General features: G+C 38.9%; 1 protein-coding gene across 2 annotated transcripts; it reads right to left on the reverse strand.

Annotated features, from left to right (window-relative positions):
- Positions 1-553: 553 nt before the first annotated feature.
- Positions 554-24,464, reverse strand: LOC125716138 (endoglin-like). Of its 2 annotated transcripts, none has more exons than XM_048988329.1 (14): positions 24,277-24,463; positions 23,596-23,678; positions 17,056-17,219; positions 10,269-10,379; positions 7,237-7,390; positions 6,831-7,005; positions 6,640-6,739; positions 6,189-6,417; positions 5,752-5,840; positions 5,443-5,670; positions 5,288-5,351; positions 2,527-2,634; positions 2,341-2,370; positions 554-2,183 (listed from the first exon to the last, which is right to left on the reverse strand). In XM_048988329.1, exons 2-14 carry the CDS (start codon positions 23,648-23,650, stop codon positions 2,062-2,064), a joined length of 1,629 nt encoding a protein of 542 aa, XP_048844286.1. In that variant the 5' UTR covers positions 23,651-23,678; positions 24,277-24,463; the 3' UTR covers positions 554-2,061. The 2 variants fall into 2 exon arrangements, with proteins under 2 accessions (XP_048844286.1, XP_048844287.1); XM_048988330.1 differs by having other exon boundaries at positions 2,065-2,183; positions 2,341-2,400; positions 24,277-24,464.

The following is a 24,464-nucleotide window of genomic DNA, read 5'->3' on the forward strand; positions in this document are numbered from 1 at the left end:
AAAAATTACTATTGTTACAAAAAAGTACAGCTTACATTTTATATCACTGAATGCTGACAGAGAAAGTTTAACTTCATCTCCAGAGGTCCATGCCTGCTTACTGTTGGGGGAAGTTTGACCGATTGAACTGATGGCTTAGAGGGAAACAGGAAGTTCAGGGGCAAAATCTTTTCAAAGTACACTAACTGTCACATGATTCAAATTCAAGATGGTTGTCTGCACATTTCAGCTTCTAAGTGATTTCACCCGTATTCCAATTTAGGACCTTTGGCTCGAGCCAAGACAGTAGAGAGGGGAGTGCATGTTTCCAAATGTGATAAATTCAATGAGGATTTTTTATTATGCATCAGCATAATAGTGAAGTAAAACAGAATATAGGTAATAATTCATTTCTTTCAAATTTTCTAGAGCAAGGAAATGGCAATAACTCAACTGGAACTCACCAGGAAAGAGAAATGTATGATAAGAGTTATAGGAATCAGGAAAAAGCCGTTGACACACACTTAATTATTGAGCAAAAGGTGCAACAAACCGTGAATCATTTGGTCATGTATAGCGTATTAATCATTAGACCTTTTATTTTAAACAAAAATATATAGACTTATAGACTGTTACATTTAATACTCGAGTGGCATAATTCAAGATTCCCCCCTTCGGTTAAGCCCACATATTCACACAGATATCATACAAAAACACTGTACAACTAACACATAACAGGTTCCATATAACTTCACACTTACACTCAAAGACAATCAATTGTCTTAATTCATATTTGCCCTTAAATAACATAGAGATGTGTAATACAGTATATATGTAATTCAATACAATTTCATTTTGAAATACATTAAAATACATTTTAAAATTTCACAGAACTTAGAGGGAGGAAAGGCAGAGGAAAGGTGCATTTACTATCACACTAAATATGTCCTAAATTAGAAATGGAAGTTGCCTTAGTGTTCTGTCCAGTATTAATGGAGAGAATTTGTATACCTCAACAGGAACTTCAAAACATGTTTTCAACACAAAATTGCACATTTTTAGACACTAATGGTTCAATAAGGCCAAAATGTATGTTTTATTAAACAAAATAAAATCAAGTTTATGTTTTTACAGTTCTTAAATCACTCATGATTTGGTTATAATCTGACACTGCCTAAGACCATATGATATAAAATAATCACATAGCACATGTACTCCTTTTCGATGTTTTAAAAAATAAGTATTTTATGTAATGATTTGTGCTGCTCTGACTGTTGTATTACAGTACTGGTTGTGTGTGTGACAGGAGAGGCTGCATTTACCTACTGATAGTCAGATCATGAATCTAGCGTTACACGTGACACTCAAACGTGCGTAAAGAGGTAGCATTTCCTTTCCGATTCCAACAAAACCAACTTCTATTTACAAACATATGTCATGCTTTAATTTATACCAGATCCAGTTAGCGTTCTGAATTCATGAATGTTTCTTCTGCCGTATATTTAATTTTTTTTTGTCTTTCAGTTTGTTACTCTCCTCTAGGGTCTGGCTAACCCCGCTTTCTCAAATGTATGTTGCTTTGAATAAAACCGTTAAATGAATGAATGCAAATGTAAAATTCTAAGAAATTCTGGGGCCACTATGAGGGAATATACTATAAACAATTATTTTAAATTAAGCTAATCCTCTGAAACCGACCATGATTTCTCAACATGCTTTATTGTAAAAATTGTAGCACATTTCCTGTTTATTTAATGGGTGATATATGTTCTTCCTGTAGCTAGGAATGGGAGTTTATTTAGGGCTTTCCTGGAATTTTACAGAGGTGAGTGCAAAATCAAAACTGACCTTCACTGAAATCACTCAGCCAAGGTGCAATAATGGTGGTGTGTGAATATATGACAAGCAGCATCTCTTTCACAAAAATAAATCGCCATCTGGCCATATTTTCCTTAATCCAGAAAAAGAAAATAGTTTTTAGTGCGTAAAACTATTCTCTTTCCCTAGATTAAGGTCGCATACTCAGCACCTGAACAGACTGTTTGGCCGCATGTTGGTTTTGCCGCTGCATTTGCTCCTGCGCTATGCCATGCTGCTTGTGGGTGTGCTCTGGGTGCTGCCAATGCTCGGGCTGGCGCTGCTGTCCTGCGAGGGCGCGCTGTTCCCGGAGACGGGCTGCCGCTTGGCCAAAGAGCTGGGACATCCTGTGGAAAAAAACCAAGCAGGAAGTAACAGTGCATCAGCAATGAAACCACTTTGGTGTCCTTGGTCAGCAGACTTCCTTAGATCTGCAGATGTTTTGTTGCTTGTTGCCATGGCAACAAAGCATGCATTTCAAAAAAGCACAAAGTTGGCTCTTACCTGGAATGTGAGGTGATTCCACACCCATTCCTGAAAGGTACAGTTAACAATTCAAATAATCTGTAATATTGAAAACAAAAATATGCATTTTTATATGAGAGGCGTTGTGTTTTCAGTGTTTTTTCTATAGTAAGACAAAGGTGGAGAAAAAGCACGAATGCTATGATAGTCCGATTAGTAACTCACCTGTGCGAACCTTGATAAACCACAAAGCTCCCATAAGAAGCACCCCTATTAAGAATCCTCCGAAAGCGACACCTAGGACAGCCGAGAGGTTGAAGTCGGGGCACGATGCTGTGTGCAGGCAGACACCAGAGAGTTAATGATGCCCGTTCCGTGGTACCGTAATTACGTATATTCATATGGACTCATAAGATTAAATAACAGATATATAAATACTGGGAATGTAGTGCTTAACAGCAACATGCAAAAAGAAGAATCAGCTGACCAAACATTTGAGGGATACCAGTCACCTCTGAGATTTGTATAAACTAATGTTGGTGTACATTGTACTACTGCTGTATATCACTCAGTGTACAGGATGTCAGTGCATTTCCAGACACGTACACAGACAAATTACACCAGCTAAGAGTCAGCTCACTGAAATTGGGCATGCAAAGTCACTTGGCTGCCAGTCATTCCCGAGCGTGCGGGAAGATACACACTCATTTCCCAACATAAACTTTCTGCCACAAACCAACAGTCCCTGGCTCCCCTTCCTCCCCCAGTGCATTGCCTGGGTTCTGATATCAGGAAGCCCATTGCTCATCCTGTGGTAGGAGTCATCCTGCAGGGTTTCCCAAAACCTTCCCTAATTACAGCGTTTACACCTTCCCGGCTGGGCCAGCGGCCTCCTGCATCCTGTGCTGCGTGACATTGTGCTGCTTCTGTTTGTCCAGATGGAAAGTTCCGTAGTACACTGTTTTTAAACTTATCATGAACTCAAATGCTGCTGATTTAGCCCTTTTTAATCAGCTTCTCTGAAGCTTCACATTGCAAATAAGATTCAACAATTCAACACATTTACACCACTAGACTACTGCTATAAATCACAAGTGTTTCACTGTGATCACTGATTCAATTCCTGTCTGGAAGTGAAATCAGGTTTTTAATTCACATATTACCTTGGTTACTATGAGAATATATTAACTAAAACATTATTTTCATAACAAATGTCCGATCGACAATTACAAAGACTGGAAATCTAACCAGACTGCACACTGACTGAGACCAATGTGGACCCATTTACATACCAAAGCACCTTTTTGTCCAGAATTAATTAAATTCGCAATGACCAGGATTTGACTTAAACTACTAACATTATACTTTTAACAATTAACAACAATTAACAATTACACGGTTAACAAAGTGGCAGTAAAGCTTCTTGCCAGCCCATAAGAGTTTGTCTTATACTGAACCTTCAGAGAAAACATGAGGCACGTGCCGTCGCTTAAAATAAATGCCGCCTGTTTTGATGTTTTCTGAGTGTGTACCGGTTGCTGTTCAGACATGTGGACAGGAAAAATCCAGCAGCTCATCTATATAAGGACCCATTTTTCACTCTCGGTCATCCTGTTTTTTTTTCATCCCAGGAATTTAAAAATTGCTTTATTTGCGCAAATAAGAGTGAATAGAGACAGGATGCTGGAGCTAACGTGACTGGAATGCTGGGGGGCAGCGGGGTCAAGGACAAAGAGCCGTCCACTCTGCACGGCCCCTGAGGCGTCCCACCGGCAGCCCCCAAACAGGAAGATCAGCTCAGTGGCGCTCCTAGCTCTCACAAAAAATAAAAATCAAAGCGGCAGACTGTCAAGCCTCCTGCAATGGATCCAGTCAACAAATTCCAGACCTGTTTGCGAGGCACAGAGTGCTGCTTCCGGAACAGAGACCATTGCAATCAGCAGCAGGTGGAAACAAATACGTGTTTTACAGTATGTTTCACAAGGATAACCCTGTGTAACTAGCAACAAATCTTTGATCAAGGTATTCAAAATAAACAGGTGTAGTACATACTTGAATAAATAAGCGAATAAAGTATTTTGAAAAAATATAAACTGTAAAATCAAATTGTATCTTTATAACAACTATCTTTCGTGAGTCCCAGCTAAGTCATTGGTCACAGGCCAAAGCAGAGCTTTTTATGAAAGAAAGTCAATTCATAGATCGTGGTCTCCAGTCCTGTGTATCTCATTATCTAAGTAGAAACAAACAATGACAGTTGCCTAAGTCTGCCTTCCTGTATCTGGCCCAGAAGTCAGGCTCATCCCAAGAGGTGTTCTCTCTCTTGTGGAAAGGTAGACAGTAAACAATGGAAAACATGTTTAATCAGGAGTTTCAGATCTTTTGATTTTGCATGTGACTATGTCCGAAATACTCGCTATCCTTCAGGATGACCTTGCCGGGGGGGTGGCTGAAAGGATTGGGCTGTAAGAATCTGCCGTGAGATGGTCTTTCCTTTGAAGAGCAACACTTTCCCGTCTTTGTGTGCCGGTGACAATAGCCCGTGGTTATGCTGGCACCTGTCCAGCGTTCAGCATAATAAATCCCCCAAAGGCTCATCATGTCTGATTGCTTCCACGAGGTCAGGCAACTGGCCTTCCTAAAGAGCACGCCCCAGCATGCATGGCTCACGTCTCTAACCCAGAGCCCCCCGCCCCCAATGGCTTCCCTCTCCCCAGCAGGATCTCCTAGTGGACTACTACAGATTTTTCTTTCTGGAGTTTTCACTGAGGAGATCATCATAAAAGCCATGCAGCGTGACACACTGCAGAAGTAAATGGCTTTTGCCTATTGCTACCTCAAATCGTTGACTCATCTCCTGCAGAATTGGAAAAAGGAAATAAACGCGGTCGCCTCACTGATAAAACTACACACAATGGTGGCCCAAAAGCTGTGAAAACTGATACAGGACTATAACAGCTATCTGTTCGACATTACTAATACTCACCAGAAGGCACACTCGACTTAACGACTTCAACAGCGACTTTGACATAGTCTTCGTCATGACATTTCTAGAAGAAAAACAGTTCCAAGTAATATAATTGGGCTGTTCTGGCACAAATAACATAGAATGAAAATATTTATTTCACAAAGATTTCTTACCATGTCACTGCTTTGCCTGAGACAGACTTTGACCTTGCACTCAAGATCCCAGGCAGTTGAAGGTGCATCCTGGATCTGCTGGAAAGAAAGGCTGAACCTGATCCTGTTCTGGCAAATACTCCAAGGACAGTGCTCTACTTGAAAAGGTATGGGCAATTCCACACGACAGGAATCCCTAGACCGCACTGAACATGCCGCCAGCTCGACCTCCTCACTCCTGCTGGAAATCTAATGGAGATGAACAAGAATTGTCAGTGACTAACCTCTGAAAAGAGAAATGTAGAGTCATCCACATACTTCACTGATTACCTCTGCATATATCCTCTTCTCACTCTGGACCTTGGCCATGGGGTCAATATGAGTCTTATAGTCTGCAGACTCAAATAACTGCATGGATGCTACAGTCCCAGGGATACAAAGAAAGGCAAGGATAAAAGTTGAAAACCTTCTTTAATCTTTGTGCTAAATTACGACTTTTTGTGCTTAAAACCTAAGCAAAACTATAATGGCTTCTACTTTTTAAGTCCTTCTGAAAACAATAAAAAAGGACATGGAAAAATGGCTCTGAGGAAAAAATCTGAAAATGGTGCTTGTACTGATGACCACTGGTTTTATAGCATTTTCCCCACCAATAAAATGCCTGAGAAAATATTATTAATAATAGACTTGAACAGAAGCAGAGAATGAAGGTGCTGTACAGTATGAAAGTAAACAAGCAGAACAAATTTAAATTAAGAAAAACATACCTGAACCTGGGGGTATCTGTGGATTAGACCCATTGATTAAAGAAGTTGGTTCTTTAATCACCAGTCTTATCTTCGAAATGGCAGCTGTAATTTCTACATACATGAAATTCAAACCCATTTTTTTCATAGCTAAATGCTGGACATCCATATAACTGTCTATAACATTCTCTATTGAAGGCTCGACGGTGATCTGGGATCCATTAAATTTCATCTGCACCTGATTGTTAGACTGGGTGGAGAAACAAACACAAGTTTAATTTACTGATATATGTACTACATTGTACTGCTATTACATATCTTTAAACAATCGGTATTCAAAATTTGGTTGGGAAGGCCTGTAATTTGCTTCATCAATAAAGAAAATGGCAGGCAGGCTGACAACAATAACTTTAGAAATCTTTAGAAAAAAGTAACTTATCTAAAAATAATTTTTAAAGTTATAACGTCTTACAATTAATTTGAATGGTTCTTCAACATTCCACACTGTACCACTTGGTCCTCTCAAAAATAGTGCTGTTTCATTGTCTGAAATGACGTGAATGAAAACCTCCCTGGGAAGAAAAGCACATCAAAAGTAGATGCAGCAAAATTAAGCTACACAGCATCATCTTTTTCTTAAATAATTCATGAACATGCACTTACTGGATGGGAACTGAATCTGGAATGTTGATAATGTGCATTTTCTTTCCAGGTGCAGCATTGTCACTGGAACACAGCTTAAAGGGTTGTTTAAAAGCTGGATTTTTAATATCATACAATAGGTATTGCTTTGGGAAAAATCCTTTTTCAGGAATGCACTCCACTGAATTTATATCCGCTGCAATGACAAATAAGTAAAAAAAAAAATCATTCAGCTCACTTTCTCTTCTATAAAATACATTATTTTAATTCTTTAAAAAAAGCTAATGTGATTATTAAATTATAATAAACAGTAACTGTAATTCAACTGATCTGTGCCCATCTAAAGTTGTGAACAAAATATCACATTTTTACATGGATTAAAAGCATGTTTTTTAATGCTTAAACTTCATAGCTAAGCCAAACTCACCCTGCTTTCCAGTAAAGATAACTTCAGATGGGTCATAAATTGTTGTAAACGATGTCACCCCCCCAAATCTTTTCGTGACCAGTTCCAAGATATTCATATGACAGATTTCATATACGACATGATCTTCATGGACGTCAGTTGTATTACTCATATCCTGTGAAAAGGAGAAGGTAAATGTGCTTTTCGAAAGAGAATGGAGTGTGTTTAACTGACAGACATCAGATGGTGTAAGTTTTAAGTTGCTGTGTTTGGGAGCAGAAAACCATTAATAAAGGCAGTAAGCAAACAGCTGTATTAAATCATAGTTGAGATGTATAATGACATAATGAACTACATAAGCTAAATAAACTACAGTTCATGTAATCCAAACCAAATGTGGATATTTCACATGGGCCTACAGAGATACAGGGGCTGTAATCCTCCCTGTTTCGTCTTCATGCTCTTGGGCTCCCCCTATGTGTCACACCGATTAAAGGAACCCCTGACCCCTTTTAACTTGTGGAATTGGATGATTTTAAATTTGGTGTTTGTTACAGAAAGTGTCTAAGAGCCCCATTTTTCAAACCATTTGGAGCCAAGGTCTCTCCTCTGTTTCCTGAGTGGGGACAGGAAATGATGCCTTTTTAACTTCGTGCGTCAGCAAAGGTCACTACTTGTTTCCTGCATAGCCACGCAATTCCACATCCAATTGCTTTTTTGCTTTGAATGGCGATGAGCTCATTTATTAACGAATAAACAGAATTAAGAATGCGGTGTGTGATATCAGTATACAACACTCTGTACATCACAAAATAATTGAATCTTAAATACTGAGGGTGAAATGCAATATGCATCTGTGCTAAAATAAATGAAATAAAAAAAATACATACAGATCATTGCAGAGAGTATATGGTTATATTTTTCTCACACTGGTCATACTGGTTCCTTCAAATATTCCTATTTTTTTTTCAGTTGCCGTTAGATTAATGTCTTTTGAAGATGTCCATTTGCAATTATACTCTAGAAGTAACCTTCTGTTCTGTTTAAGGTATTTATCAATAGCAATTTTGTGCTTGAGTTGTTTTGTGCTGAAATAAAACAATACTGATGCATGTACTCTGAGATTTGCAGTTGCTTGGACCCAGCATCACCAGATTCTGAAACCCCATAGTTAAAAAGGAGCAGTGAACAGACCCCCACTCCCAAAAATAAAATCTTTAAGATAATTCCTTATATGGACTCAAAGAGTAAGATGGTATTGTGTCAGCCTCCTTTTTACTGACAATACTGCTCAGACTGCATTTTTTGTAGATGAAGATTAAAAGAGGACAAGAGGAATACAACATTGCATGCAAAAAAGTATTTTAAAAAATGACCAGAGGGCAATAAGGCAGCGTAGAACTGATTAGATTTATAGCCACGGTTCAAAAAGGTGATGCCTCTCACGAGAGTCCAATACGCGTGTGCAGGAGGTGGCTAGGACAGGAGCGATTCAGCCTGTCATCACTTCCAGATGGGACTTCCTTCTTTTGTTTGCCATGATAAAACTGTGATGTATTTAAACCCAGGCTCCTTCATGCCTGATAATCTCCTTAACATTACTGATGTGTCTGAAAAGGCCTGGCAGAGTGATATGAGCAGAATTCAAGGAAGGAATTCCTTCAGCAAAACTAACTGCTTTCAGTCTAGTATCAGTCAGTCAGGTAAAGCAGACTGTGATCAGTCTGAAAAGTGTCAGGGTTCAAGAGGAGTAACTTTCTTTGGCTTAGCAATGCTAATATACATCTGCAGAAAACTTAAGAGATCGCAGAAGTGTTTTTGTTTCCTTTACTTCTCAGTTTATACGGGAGTGCGTGTCTTAATTTTTTCTGCGGCTGTATTTCTGACCAGTCATAAGTAGCCAATGGGGAGAGTTGCTGCTAGTTTGTACTGGTAGCCAAGCCAAATGTTGGCTGAATTTCTTTTGTATATACAGTATCAGTCAAAAGCATTAAACGATAAAAACAGCTAATAATTTGGTGGGGGGTTCTGTGAGTTGGCAGACTGATGACAGACTGATGTCAGCATTGGGCTCCTGAGCCAGGCCCTTAACCCCAATTGCGACAGGGACTGGCTGAGCCTGCTGTCTCCTCTACGCGTTTCATGAGGTGGCCTCCTGGGATGCTTTTCCAGCTGTCCTGAAGGAGATCCCACATATATGCTCAGCAACCATTTCCTTCACTCTGCGGTGAAAATCCTCCAAAATCATTTCTACTGTGTTTAGCTCGGGTGGCCAGGTCACGTGACGTGACACTCTATGGCTCTCCTGGCTTGGCGTGTTCAAACATTTGACTGGTATGAGATGGGCATGTTTTTCACAAAGTGACACCTTGAGATGCACAAAGATGAAGCAGATGCATTTGTAATATTACATCCCATCTGTTGACATGCATGTTCACCATTAATGAAGCCCATGTGTTTTTCTCTGTTATTCTAAAACCTATGAAAATATAAGGTAGAGAACGGTGCACTGAAACTTAAGAATAATACAGGTATTGTCCATAAATAACCTATATTATTCATAAATAGTAGCGTCTGCTGCAGCTCGTCAGTCTTAATAGCTGCTTTGCTAATGAAAACAAGGTTAAATCATTTGCAAACTGGGAGATCTCTCCCTACACTGCTGGTATTGGACACTCATCTTATATGAAGTGTACGGTCTAAATATAGAACAGGAATGGTGTGTGGCTGTATAGCCAAATGAGAGGAACAAGCCTAATCTGGCAGGAAGCGGCTACACTGCAAGGCTTTCTGCTTCCTCAAACCCAAACACAGCAAAAGCTCATTGATTTCACCAATAACTCAGCAGCCTCACTTCAGATAGAGAACTTTAAAATGTGTAAATAAATGCTCAGTCCAAAAACAACTGAATAAAAACCGATGCATAGACTGTACAGAAAAAATATCATAAAATGTAAAATGCTCTGACTGAAATTAATAATATTGCTGTAGGATTCCACAACATTGAGTCTTTTACTAAACATATTATAAAAACCATTGCTGGTGATACTTACATGAAACTTGATTGGTGTGCCGTCGCGTTTAAAAACCTGTAAGGGAGTTTCGCTGCATCTCTTCAGCACCACATGAACTTTGTTAAGTTTCTCAAAATCCATTATGAAAAACTGAAAAAAAAAACACACAGAAAAGAGAATCTTGTTACATGTGTTTCCCAATACATTAAAACATCTTGTTGGAATTACCGAGTGCAGGTTTCTACCCTATTATATTGTATTACCTTGCATACAAATAAAGGTATGGCTTGTAAATATAATAAATTAAGCTGAGAGTGTCAGCTTAATAAGTGAGCATATGAACATGTGGCTGAGATCTGAGGCCTGGAATTGGCAGATGAAATGCTGTAACCTTCTCTGAGGCAGGCCACTAACAGCATGACCCGCACTAAATGAGAGCAGGACACCCACCGTTTCGCAGCCCTGAGCCTGCAGTGGCAGCCCTGCATCGCACTCTTTCTGACTTCCTGAAAGCTCACGGGACCAGCCTTTTCATTTTTGCCCTCGTCCAGGTCAGCACTACATAACAGTCACCATGTACTGCTGCTTTCACTCTTACCCTGATCCACTGACCTGACATGATGCTGCCTCTGACTAATGTACTACCTACTATTTACCTATAATTGCGTATTCTTCATAATACAAAGATATATAAATTCCACAAAAATACAGCAACCATATCCATTTACATTTCAGCAAAATCAGCCAAGTCTATTAATGGATAGTAATGACTATAAATGACCTCATATATGCCCAAAATGAATTATACAACCCAATTAGCAACTATTAGCAGATGCACTGTCTCCACAGGCCGCTAATACTTTCATTACAGTCATTAATTAAATGTCTATGAGCTTAAATCTCAGTAACACTAGGTGAACGATAACAATTATTTCTATTGTAATATGGTTAACCAGCAACAGTACTGGATATATTTAGTGTCCTTAACACTGTTTCAGACAGGGTTGCTTTGGTTCGCTTTGCTTATAAATGTTACCTTAACACCAGGGACAGCAATATTATGACCAGATGTTTAGAATGTTCCCAAACAAAGATGCAAAGATCTGCATGTTTCGTGCATTTGCTAATACCATCTCTTTTTTCAGTGGCATAAATTTAATAAAGTTTGAATTCTGGAAAAAATTTAATTAAATTTAATTTTTACACCCTTGGGCATGCAGGTGTAGAGCGAGCAGTGGTGTCAATAACTGAAGGGTGATCATTTTAACTCTTCAACAAGGAGTTGTCTCCCAGTCTCCATAGGGCTTAACTTCCCCATCAATAAGACCATTTGAATATTCTCTGATTCCACAGTACCCTAAATGATTTGTGTTTTTTTCTTTAAATACCATCATATACCATACACTGGAGTGAAATGTCTAAAAGGTATGACAGTGTGATAGATAATGACCAAGCCTTCAACTGATGTTGCATTAATTCCACCGGTCCTGAAGGCTTTCTTAAGGCAGATGGAACAGGTAATGCCAAGACATTTTGCAAGCTGCCAGTGCTATACATGCATCAAATAGAACCCATACAATTCCTGACTACATGAGAATAATCAGAAAAGGTGTGTTTTTAAAAGTAGTGAGAAACACAGCCGGTCAGGAAAACGCATTCGTCTTCCACTGCAGGGAAATATTGCGTGAATCTCAATACCAAGAATGCAAAGACCGTACTTGTGGTCTTGGCAAGACAGAGAATGCACCAGTTGTGGATTGAGAGAGATGTGCACTTGCTGTTCCACAATGCTGAATGCCCAGCTGATTACCTTGGCCATAATTTTTATTACTTAATAAATGACATATAATCAAAATGTCCAGTTCAAATGACTAATTATTTCTGCCATGATTACTTGTGCTTTTCACAAATAAAGTTTACACTTAAAATATTCATATTTATTTCAACTCTGTAAAAATGCTATACGCTGGTGTTAACCATTGCAGTTCAGCAGTCTCACGAATCAAAAACAACGGGAAAATACTATCAATACTGCAGAAACGCTACTCCAATTGAGGTAACCCCAATTAAGGTAATAGTTATATCTTGCGCCTTCTTCCTCTGCCATCGAAACAGTATGCAATGCATCATGGGATTGTTCTCATTTGGCAGGGATGCACATGATGCATCTTTAATATTTGGGGTGCAGCAAGACCTACATCCAGGGATTTGTACTGTCCAGTCATTTTGTATTACATGGAGACGATGTTGAGCAGAAGCAAGTGATTGGTGGGCACTGCTTTGGGTCTGCTGGCACGGCAACACCAACAACTTATTTGCCAGACTCTGTAGGTAAATGAGTTCCACTGGGCTATACAGTTAATTTTCAACAGTTAAATAACTCAATAACTTAAAACCAACTTTTTCCAGTATAGTTCATCCCTAAAACACTGGTTATATGAATTATGTAAAATAATGTGAGCGAACCTTCGTTTTAGCAGCAACTATATTTGACATACAGGCATCACAGGAAGTAAATTAAATGTGATTGTAAGTGATGACAAAGAGAGGCTAAGCTACTCCACAGGCCTATATGGCACATACTGTATCTATGGCCAACCTCGCATTATTGGGTGAGTCTGTGGAAGTATCTTCTTTCAACATGTATTTGAATTGCAGTCTGCAATGCTGACAGATGGCAACTGTGTTTTCCTTCACTTTTAATGTGAAGTGCTTCCACACAAACGATGATTTTGCTCTTTATTTCGACCCGTATCCTCTTACTTTCTCCAAATTGCCAAGTAATCATTAAAAAAAGAAAGTATTTACTTTTGATGCTTTTTAATAACCAAGTAATGAAGTTTAATCGAGTAATCGTGATGGCTCTGTTTACAAGTACAACTTTTTATATCGCTCCAGTCACTGATGTCATATCTTCCTGTTGCCTATGCCCTTCCTCATTCCTAACCCCCCTGTTTCTGATCCCTTGCTATCCTGTTTGTTTACCTCCCTGTTCATTTAGTTCAATAAAACCCTTTTCTGTTTTCACCATCACAGCTGCCTTGGAGGCCTTCAGGACTTGTTTACATTACAATTCCTTTTAGATGTGAATAAAAACAGAAGATGCTGTATAGTAAAGTCAGCTCAGTCTGTCACCAAGCAAATTTTAGCTAAGTGAGGGATGTATGCTGCGCAAACACTCCATAAATCCATTCCTGACTTTTGTCTGATGCACACACCACTCACTGATTTTGCTTTTAACCAGGAAATGGCCATTCTTCAACAGTTTATTCAGACAGTTACTAAAAATGTGTCCAATCCTGGCTCATACAGCTTAGTGGTTTTCTTCAATTAGATTGGGGAGGTAAAGATGCTACAAAAAGATTTAAAATTTAAAACACATTTTTAATTGAAAAGCTACAAATGGACTTTTCATGAATTTTGAAAAACAGCAGTGCTGCAGTGGGGCTTACTGTATATATATTTTTTTCTTTCAACATTAAATAGCTCAGGAAAATTCTGTTTCTGGAATACTGTTTTTCCCAGTTACTGGATTAGTTATTTATTTCATTCATTTATTTTAGAGAGTTGCTCATTTTCTTGAAGGCTGAAATGTCATGCCTGTGAGCTGAAATGTTTTGGTTTGGGAGCCTGGCTCAGCAACTTACATTCCAGTTTACACCACACTCCCCAGAGATGTGTGCAGAGCCCTTCCTGAATTCAGCCTGGTGTTTGGAGATTCCTATAGTGATGCATTCATACCCTCCCAGACACAGAGGTCCCGGCGGCAAACTGACAGACCTTTCCTAAATCTTCACCATCCAAGCAGAACTGTTACAGCAGTCATCGAAAGACCATTAACAGTGTTTAAGCAGCACTGACATGATACCACAGATAACAGCTGTACCGCCCACATGTTCACTTGGGGCTCTGCCTAACTTTTGCCTGGAGTCTGTGAGCAATGGAAGATATATGTCAATTGTTGCAAGCGAGACCAGTTCCAGTCTGCTGTTTTATTTATGGCAAACGAAAGGCATACAAATTGCCCCCAGCAGATACGAATGTCTTTCCCATTAAAATCAAGGACCAGCTTAAGTTCTACTGGACATCATAATACATCCTTGAATGCTTGATACTTTGCAATGTTGTAAGACTGCAAATATATGGATTACATTTAACACTTTCTTCTTTGAAAATGGGCAAACATGGAATTAATTCAATCATAATTGTGTAAATTAACTTGCGATTGAAAAATAGACCATCACACCGGAGGCAACACTGAAGGAGTTCTCTGCTGAGTGAGCATGAGGGCCATCGTTCAAGGATGATGATATAACATTGTTTCATTTTGTATGACTGACTGATTTTTATTATTATTATTATTATTATTATTATATATTCATTTCAAGTAATTAGGATAGTTCAACATCTGGTGATATTTCACATACAAAACTAAACAAACTGCAGACAGACTATTTGTTCAGTTCTCAAAGTCAGGAAGCTGATGTAACTTCAAACTGATTCTCGGGAAGTTCTGATAAACAAAAATGGTCAGACTCCTGTTATTTGAAGTATTTTTCAGTCAATATGTATGAGATTAGACAGTGAGTGAGCAATTGTTGTGCTGAGCAATTAGAAAAAAACCCCACGGAATATTTAAAAATAAATCACAACCAACCAGGCGAAAGGTTACTTAAATCTCCTGATAAATGTCTTTTAGTCTGTAACATATTTACTCAACAAAGCATTATTATTTATTATTATTACTGCTATTTTAATAAAATGTTTTAAAAACTCAATCCGTACACCCCTCCAATACTGTATTCATTGAAACGAACAAGATCCAATCCTTGATCACTCACTCTTGCTATTTTTGCTCCTGCATTTTCAACATTGAATTGATTTCCTTTTCAGCTGTTTTTTCAGGGCACTTTTGTCAAGCTTTTCTGATGTAAAACTGCTTCCCATTATTCTTTCACCCTCCCGTAACCCAAGACGGCTCCAGGAGTCCAGTCTAGGCTTCCTGCCAATTGGCAAAAAAAGTTTCCAGACTATGACATCAATGACGACTAAAGCGAGCTACTGCCCACTCAGCCGAGCTCCCATTCGCAGCTGATCACCCAGTAACTTCTCCCCCCCGACACACCCAAACATACTTCTTGCTTTGTGTCTTTCACAGTGCACTGTAATCTCAGAGGAAAAAATTTGGTTCACTTCTATCTCCTGTAATTATTTTTTCCCCCATTTGTGAAGCATTAAATCCCAGCTGAATATAAACAACCATTAAAAACGAGCTCCTTCATGATGTCAGTATAAGATCCTCAGTTAACTAAGCACACATTGCAGATTTCTCAGAATTTGTTGCAGATGAAGATGTCATTATGACATAGAAAATGTGCAGAGGATGAGTATAGAAAAGGTTGCATAGACTGTATAATACCTTCCTATACCTGCTAACATAAGCATGCCTGTGTGCCAGGGTGTGAGCAGCAGCTAAACCAACTTATCTACATCATCATCTGTATCATCGTTGTTGTTGTTGGGGCAATATGGTGGCTCACAAGGTAACAGGAAAAAAAGCAAATAAAAAATCACCAAAAAAGCAAATGTGTCCAATGGAAAATATTTTAACATTATCCATCCATCCATCCATCCATCCACCCATTTTCCAAACTGCTTATCCTACTGGGTCGCGGGGGGTCCGGAGCCTATCCTGGAAGCAATGGGCACGAGGCAGGGAACAACCCAGGATAGGGGGCCAGCCCATCGCAGGGCACATTCACACACCATTCACTCACACACGCACACCTATGGGCAATTTAGCAACTCCAATTAGCCTCAGCATGTTTTTGGACTGTGGGGGGAAACCGGAGTACCCGGAGGAAACCCCACGACGACATGGGGAGAACATGCAAACTCCACACACATGTGACCCAGGCGGAGACTCAAACCCAGGTCCCAGAGGTGTGAGGCAACAGTGCTAACCACTGCACCACCATGCCGCCCCCCATTTTAACATTATATCTTTCCTAAAGTTTACATTTATTCCTAGGGACACATACTAGTTAGAAAAGTTTAATACACTTCAATAGTGATCAAGCGACGTGTGAATCTGTATTCTTAGAACTGTAAAGATATTGTGAAACCTGTTTTCTGCCTTTGGAAGACCCCCAAATAAACATTAGTGACATTGGTGGGATTACCAGTGGGGACCTGTCTTCAGAATCATTAATGATGACTGACAAAAACCCTCTGTATTGCTTTTTTTTATTTGTTATGTTTCTGGAATGCTTTGGGGTTTGGTCTGCAATGGTCAGAGCATGTGTGCCCCTGTAAATCTACAAGAGACCACTGAGGAGTCCCTCAATTCATTAGCCTTTATCTGAAGGCCCAGATGAGACGTCTCACACGTTTATTTAATGAAGACAGAACTAGAGTCTGGCTCTGGCTTCCCTTTCAAATGTCCGTTCTTCCAAATTTAATAACTTCTTTTTGTATTTCCAGCAGCTTGTCATTGGAGTTTAACCATAGAAGAATCCATGGTCAAAGTTATACATTTACATCTGTGAAAGTTTGCAAATACTAGAACAACTCCATACTTTCAAGGACATTTTATATAGAGCAACTAAGTAATAACTGTAGCTTATATAGCAATTAGGCCACAGTAAATGTCTTTAGCAGGCAGGGCTTTTTATAATTTAATAATGAAGCTGCAAAATGGTACAAATGGCAGCAAAAATGTGCAAATTTCCAAGGCAATATAACAATTCTGCATGCATCTTCACTAGGATCAGACAGTAGACAGTTCTGCACAAAATAACAACTAACAGCTTAACAGCAGACTTACCAGGGAAGAATTGCTGCTGAAGACCAGGTCCAGGATGTGAACTTCAAAACCCTCTTGCTTATATCTACTCCAGCACCTGGGGGACATGCCTGATGTCACATCAACATCAATGCCCTTTTCACGGCTGTTGTCCCCTGGTTCCTTTGGTTCACATGTGAGGGATGCTGTATTATGGGGAAAAAAAGTTCAGTATAACTGTCCCCTTGTACAATCTCTTTACTTTGTCCACAAAGTAAATATCCACAGTGATGCACCAATAAGAAAATGAATGGTCAACAACGGTATCCGAGTATTTTGAAAACTGACAGACACCGACTGTTTGGGAGGTTCTGCTTCAATATGATTAAAGGGACACTACACCCAAAAAAACATTCCAAAAATATGAAAAAGTATTTATTTTTTGGTAAGAAAACACCAACTCTGGCGTAAAAACAACAGTCCCAGAGAACTATGTGTACATCTTATACATATTTAACAAAGATGGAGTGATCATCAAGTCTGATAAACTCCGTAATTTTCCAAGTAATATCTTTCGATTTCTCGCTTTCTGCACTGAATTTTCTTTTGCTATAAAACGCTTTTGTTAATGACAGACTTGCATCATTCAGCAGTACTGCAGTCTACTTTACTGCAGAGTTGTTTTTCAGAAACTCTTCGTACTCCTCCCTGTCTTCTTTAAGGTGAGCAATCAAACTTCTTGTGCTGAAATGTTAATTAGTAGACCCTCCTCGTAAAATATTATCAAAGCAATGTTCGCAAAATACACACACACACACACACATATGTATATGAATATCAGCTCATATATATATATATATATATATATATATATATATATATATATATATATATATATATATATATATATATATATATATGTGTGTGTGTGTGTGTGTGTGTGTGTGTGTGTGTGTGTGAGAGAGAGATAGAGAGATTAATGTTTATATTACATTGTGGGGAGCAAATGTTCCCCACAATGTAATAAAAACCTGTTATTTTGATGTTGTGGGGACCATTTTTCAGGTCCCCACAATGATCTTTGAATGCAGTCGAAAAAAAAAAAATGCCAAAAGGCTCGTATTTAGTTTGGGTAAGGGTAAGGCTGGGTAGGGGTTAAGGTCCTCATGTTGGGATTAGAGCTTTCCCCATAAAAATTTGTGGAAAGACATAATTACAAACGTGTGTGTGTGTGTGTTTGTGTGTGTGTACTGCATGTACTGTATACATACACACTAGTATTTGGATACATCTGTTTGCTGACAGCAAGAAGTTCTTTTAGTGAATGCAAGGCGTTCAGAAAATGTGTGCTGTTTTGTCATTTAGAATTCTTTTGGCAGTCAGTAAATATTTTGTATAAGTAAACACCATTCATTCTTAGAAAATAAAGGTCAGGTGTCTTTTCCTAGGCAATCTCCGGCCTGGCTCATAATCACCGGATTCATGTATACTGGTAAAGCTGAAAGGTCTGTTTGGGTAAGTGGGCGTCACTGTGAAGATACAGGAGGACTAAGACTGTCTGTCTGTCTGTCACTACTCAATGTCTTATTGTTTTGATAGTTATGGATTCCGTTATATAATATATTATTTCATTTGCAGCATAAATTTTGAGTTTTCATTTTTTTTGAACAACATTGACCTTAAAAAGCAAGGTATCACAATAAATATCATCTCATAACATGTAAACATTCTGCGATGTGTGTTGATCACTGGGCATAAATGTAGCATATTAACAGATTTCTAGATGTAGGGTGGTCAAAAGTCGTAAGAATTAAAAAAACAAATATTAAAGGACGTTATAAGAATATTCATTATCTTCTTGTTTTACAAACCTAGGACACTTTACTCTCATAATCAGTACAATTGTACAAAAGCATTCTATAAAAAGGCACAGTTGTGTTTGTTTTCATGCAGTACAACTTAAAATGTTAAATTTCCATATCTCCAATACCAAATGCAACACACTAAGCAGCATAATTGCCTTTTGTCCCTGTGCAGTATCTCAGCTGTCTGCCAGGCGCTTACTCGGGCCTTCTCGACTACTTCCTGTCTCCAAGGGTAACAGGAAATGCCCTGTTTAGACAGCATGCTGATGACGGCAGTAGCTGGCAGGAGCCCATGCCGTGACAAGGGGGATGTAAACAAGCCCAAGTCACCAATCACCAATTGGCAAAACTTTCCACCAAAATCTGGGATACCTCCAAAAGTGTTTCATTAACACACCTTTCCAGTTACAGGTAGCTCTCGACTTACGTAAAAGCAACAGAATTAAATCCGCATTTTTGGAAGCAACCACACAAAAAGGCAACATACATCCGTAAGTAAATTTATAATTTATCTCTTCATTTATGTAATATATGTCCTTTAGTATGAATTAGTAGCATATTTTTGTTTTACGTGTTTTTGGTATCACAGTAGGTGTCTTGAATGGTATGGGAAGGTAAATTCGACTTATGCAAAATTTGACTTACGTAAGGGTTGGTAGCTGTCAATTTGTCAGTTGAGAAATGCCTGTAATCCACATTATTTTTCACGTCTTGAACATCAACACAAACTAGAAAGTCAAAGGACCCCTCCCACACACACACACACACACACACACACACACACACACACAAATTCTTCAGTGCCAGAAACATTAAAGCCCCCATTCTCCATAGTTACTTCTGTAACCAACCAACAGGGGTAGCTCTGGGCTGTCTTTATTTGGGGTCCCTAACCATACAAGGTTTGACAGCTTGCGGTCTAGTTTAATTTTCTATACATTACTTATTTGTGAATTCACATTTTCACAATTTAAAAAGTGGTAGAATGTTGCTGTATATAAAAATTTCACCGTATATAACAATAGGTCGTATCTTCTTGGATTTTACAATGCATGCAGCTCAGTTTATTTATGTGTTAAATCTATGCTTTTCAAGAAAACAATGATTGTGAACAAAACAAATTTTCTGGCCTCCCAATCAAAATAGACATACATTTTAAACTGAAGCAAAATGGTTTTAATTTTCTTTCTTCCAGCTTCACCAACAGTCAAAATTATCTCTTTAAACAACAGGCGAAAGGCCATATCCTGGAAACAGTGACTTCCTTTATTGAATCTTCTTTTAAAGAACAGGCAATTGGCACCTCAAGACCCAAAGCAGATAACAGATACTGTCAACAACAAAAGCTTAAAAAACAGGAAATACATTAATAAAAGCATATATACTGCACAGTAAGCATTCTTTTGGTTATACAGAAGATGCTGATCTCCATCCATCCATTTTCCAACCGCTTATCCTACTGGGTAGCGGGGGGTCTGGAGCCTATCCCAGAAGCAATGGGCACGAGGCAGGGAACAACCCAGGATGGGGGGCCAGCCCATCGCAGGGCACACTCACACACCATTCACTCACACATGCACACCTATGGGCAATTTAGTAACGATGCTGATCTCAAATAATGCATATTTATTAGGGATATGCTTGATACTCCCACATGAATCTGTTTATTTATTAATGTTCATAACATTTATAAACTACCAAAAGCAAGTGGAAGGAAACTCAGCTATGTGATACAGGGCTTTTGTGGGGAGGATTGGGTTTATAAATTCAGGATTCCCATTACCAGAGAGAGACGAGGATGGGATGGGATAGGATTGAATGGGATGGGATAACATGACATATGTGGAAAAACAAAACCCAGGTTAGCTATTAATTTATAGAGATGTTCACACCTAGTATTCCTGTTGCTTCCATATGAAGCAACGTTAACCCATTCTTGATATTACATTAGGGTCAGTCTCTTTTAATTAAGGGTATTTCATCGCACAAAACACATTTAACTGGTTCACTTTATCCATTAGTATTTGGTTAGCCGGACTGACTGAGGTTTTTAGCTATAGAGAGAGAGCTGGAAAACCTTTGCAGTACATACCACACCCAACCAATGGAGAACTGAGTAATGTTCTTTTACAGAGTTATCTATCACAACTTTTTTATTCTTATCATATTGTCAGATAGGAAAATGCAGTGATTCAAGTACATTTTCTCAAGAGTAGTATGGGGAAACGACAATGTTCTTAATTAAAATAAAGCCTTAATGCTGTGATGTGTCACTGATGCTTTTAGAATTTGGTGTGATCAAAATGCAATACAGAGGACAATCTGCTTGACATCACTCTCTTTCAATCTGTCCAGGCAAAAAGCAGCCAAATACTAAGTCAATGAATCAGAATTATCAAGGCACTGAAAATGAAAGTCAAAAATACAGCCTAATACTACTGAATAAACTTTTTTAAAGACGTCAAGGAGAACATATGGGAGATGATTCCCAGATTGCGCTCTTTCCCACACCTATTGCCTCAGGGTTTCCTCAGCTGCATACGGAGGGCTGACAATTTACAGTAAGCTAAACAAGTTCTTATCAAGGCACCACGGAGGCTTGTCCTGTCTCCCTGGGGCCAAGGCACCTCATTCCCACTGAAAACTGCTCTGTGGACCTAGTCTGTCAGCCGCATCGGACAGCAATACAACAGGTTACGTAAGACCAACACAAGAAATGCTCAGCATCTGAACTTCAACAGACCTACACACCCTGTCTGCCACAAATTCCAAGCTGGTTGGAAATAAAATACATGTGAAAAATACGCAGCTCCATCTTTGCTGGAATTCCTTCAACGTGCTAAAGTCATTTTCAAAAGCATAATTCAGCTATTGCTCAGACAGTAAATGAAACAGCCGCCTTTCTCCAGCAAAACTCAGTGGAGCTGTAGGCAAGAGCTTTAAGAAATTTGTTCAGTTCTATGGCCATGGGGTGGAGGAAATTCTTAACTCAAGATCTACCAAACAGCTGAAAAGTTCTACCATAGTTAATAAGGCAGTGTTTGTGCACTAAGCTATTCAAAGCAAGACAGATTATTATAAACATTACAGACAATGCAAATTAAAAACCTATTCCCCTACAATCCTTACATATTTTATAACAGCTAAATAAAATATATTTCCCAGTATAATCCTAATAGATGGTGCATTTCTTACTGATTTATTATCATTTTCCTGAATTTTTACAAAGCTGCACAACCAATGGTCAGTTTGATCATAATATCAAAGTTAGGAGAAAAAAAGAACATATCAAAAAAACAACACTATGAGACCAGGTTTGTACCAGCAACTGTCTAATCATGTGCACAGAGACTCTGCCGGAATGCCAAACCCTACTTAGCAGAGCGAAAGTTCACTGGATTCATTCAGTGCATGAGAAACTGTGTCCTGGGTCTCCCTTGCACTAAAAATAGGGTTTCTGCAAAACTATTATTTCTACAGATTCCAGCTGCTAGCTGGGGGATAGTTTATCTTGACATACTGTTAATGAGCCATTGAGGGCTCCATCCTCTACATGACTGCTTGTCTGCCCAGGGCTAATAAGATAGGCAGCGTCATTGCACCAGCACTTCTCTGTAAAACCGTACATAATAATAAAAACGGATAGGCAAACAGTCGGCCGGGAAGACAAAATGAGGTGCTTCCTGTTTCCATTTATCCATGAAACCAATAAACAAATAAACAGAAGTAAGTGGCATATTTAATGAGACCGGGCCTGTCACGAATCCTTCTTGGCCTATGTATGAAAGAACAACCTTACAAGCGCAGATTTTAAGAAAGGAAAAGGGGAGTCGGATTGTTAATTGCGTTGAGATAGAAATCAGTCTCCTTGGGCGACAAGTGGTCGCGTCAGTAGGTCTCCCTGCCACCCAGTCTGGCAGACAAGCAGCATAGTACAAGGAAGTGGTTTATTTACATTTTGTTCTATTTATCAATCTGTTTGATTATTTGTCTTTGTGGAGCTGTCTCAAACCTCTCCCCGATAGCTCACCCTTAAGTTATCGTAAGGTTACATAATGCTCAGCAACCCCCCACCCCCAGGGCTTGCTTCCTGAAGACTGAGCTTTTCATGTCTACCCTGGCCAAATCGTATTTAAATCTGTAATAGCTTTTGTACTTTTTCCTCTGCCGTAGCACCCACGGGGAAGTAGGTCTGACAGGCCCATAGAGTGACTGCTGTAGGACTCTTCTACATAATACCTCGACTACTTAGGTAATGGAGGGTAAATGAGGATGGATCACAAACGTCTGCTTTAAAAGACTGGTGCACTCACTTGGTCACCTTCAATACTTATCTTACACTAACACGCATGGTACAACAGGCCGATACATACTCAATACATCCATAAAAATAATTCTTAAATATGTCATTGTGTTACTCATAATAATAGAAAATGTGATATATCATGTAGCGACTCACATATAAAATAATAATACTGCCACATATTTTATTTATCTAGCCATTAATTTTATATAACCCGTTTATCCAGTAGAGGGTCATAGCCACAAATACTTCATATTTTTGTGTAATAACCAGAAGTGGAAAGTTCAGGTACAGAAGGTAAACACCTACTCAACACTCACAATTATAAAACACAAATATGTAAGGGGGGTTCAGAAAAGAACACTGCAAATGAACTGAATATTCCAGAAAGGAAATCACACGGGTCCGACTCACCTGAGGACACTTCCCCAAGGATCAACAGACAGAGAAGAGCAGCGATGGTTTCCATCTTGAAGTGAGGGTTTTATTTAGTGTGTCTAGAAGGTCAGGCAAGAGGGGTACACACTATGAGTCAAACTCAAGTCATGCTTCTCTGCAAATCTCTGATCAGGTCATTTGTTTAAGAAGAAACATATATATATACATATATTATAAAAACACGGGAATACCCACAATTCATCAGGGCAGCATTTTTTGCAATCTACTCGGAAAGACGAAAAAGAAACATCGGTCTAGCCGAACAATTTAAATGTCCAATACTGGATGATGGCGATTAAAAGTCTCAAAGTCTCAATTTACACATTTCAACAAAAAGCAGTGTCGTTTATCCGACCTGCCAAACTCAAATAACAGCAGCAATAAAACGATTACGATATTGATAAACTTAAGAATTCTAAGGAAGGTAACTTCAGACTACATCTTAGTAATCTTTTAAAAAAACCCAAATCCTACAATTGTTACTTGTCATTTAAAAACTTAACCAGGCATTTTGTTCGTGGATTTTCGATTGTTTAAATCACATAACGGAAAAAAAGTGTAAGAAACTGTCCCCAAGAAAAAGCGGATGGCTTATAACTCCCGAAAGAATTAGAACTTAAATTAAATTGTAATGCATAACAAAACTTTAATACTCACGCGTTTATGAAACAAGTCCTAAAAGCCGCAGTTAATCCACAACCTCCTCAGACGTGCCGGAATGGGTTAAGTGGGCGCCGTATATTGCCTTTTGTAGCACTCCCACCGACTCACAGCATGCTGTCATTCTTCGGAGGCCCAATAACCACCCAACAGGAAGCGATCTGAGTTGCAAACACATCGCCGAG

Source organism: Brienomyrus brachyistius, chromosome 2 (assembly GCF_023856365.1).
Source record: "Brienomyrus brachyistius isolate T26 chromosome 2, BBRACH_0.4, whole genome shotgun sequence".
Lineage (NCBI taxonomy): Eukaryota > Metazoa > Chordata > Actinopteri > Osteoglossiformes > Mormyridae > Brienomyrus > Brienomyrus brachyistius.

Coding starts and splice junctions, on each gene's coding strand:
- LOC125716138 (XM_048988329.1), bottom strand. CDS start 23,650: ATGGAAACCATCGCTGCTCTTCTCTGTCTGTTGATCCTTGGGGAAGTG. Junction 17,220..23,595: donor CCTTGGGGAAGTGTCCTCAG/GTGAGTCGGACC, acceptor CCCATAATACAG/CATCCCTCACATGTGAACCA. Junction 5,352..5,442: donor TCAGGCAAAGCAGTGACATG/GTAAGAAATCTT, acceptor TTTTTCTTCTAG/AAATGTCATGACGAAGACTA.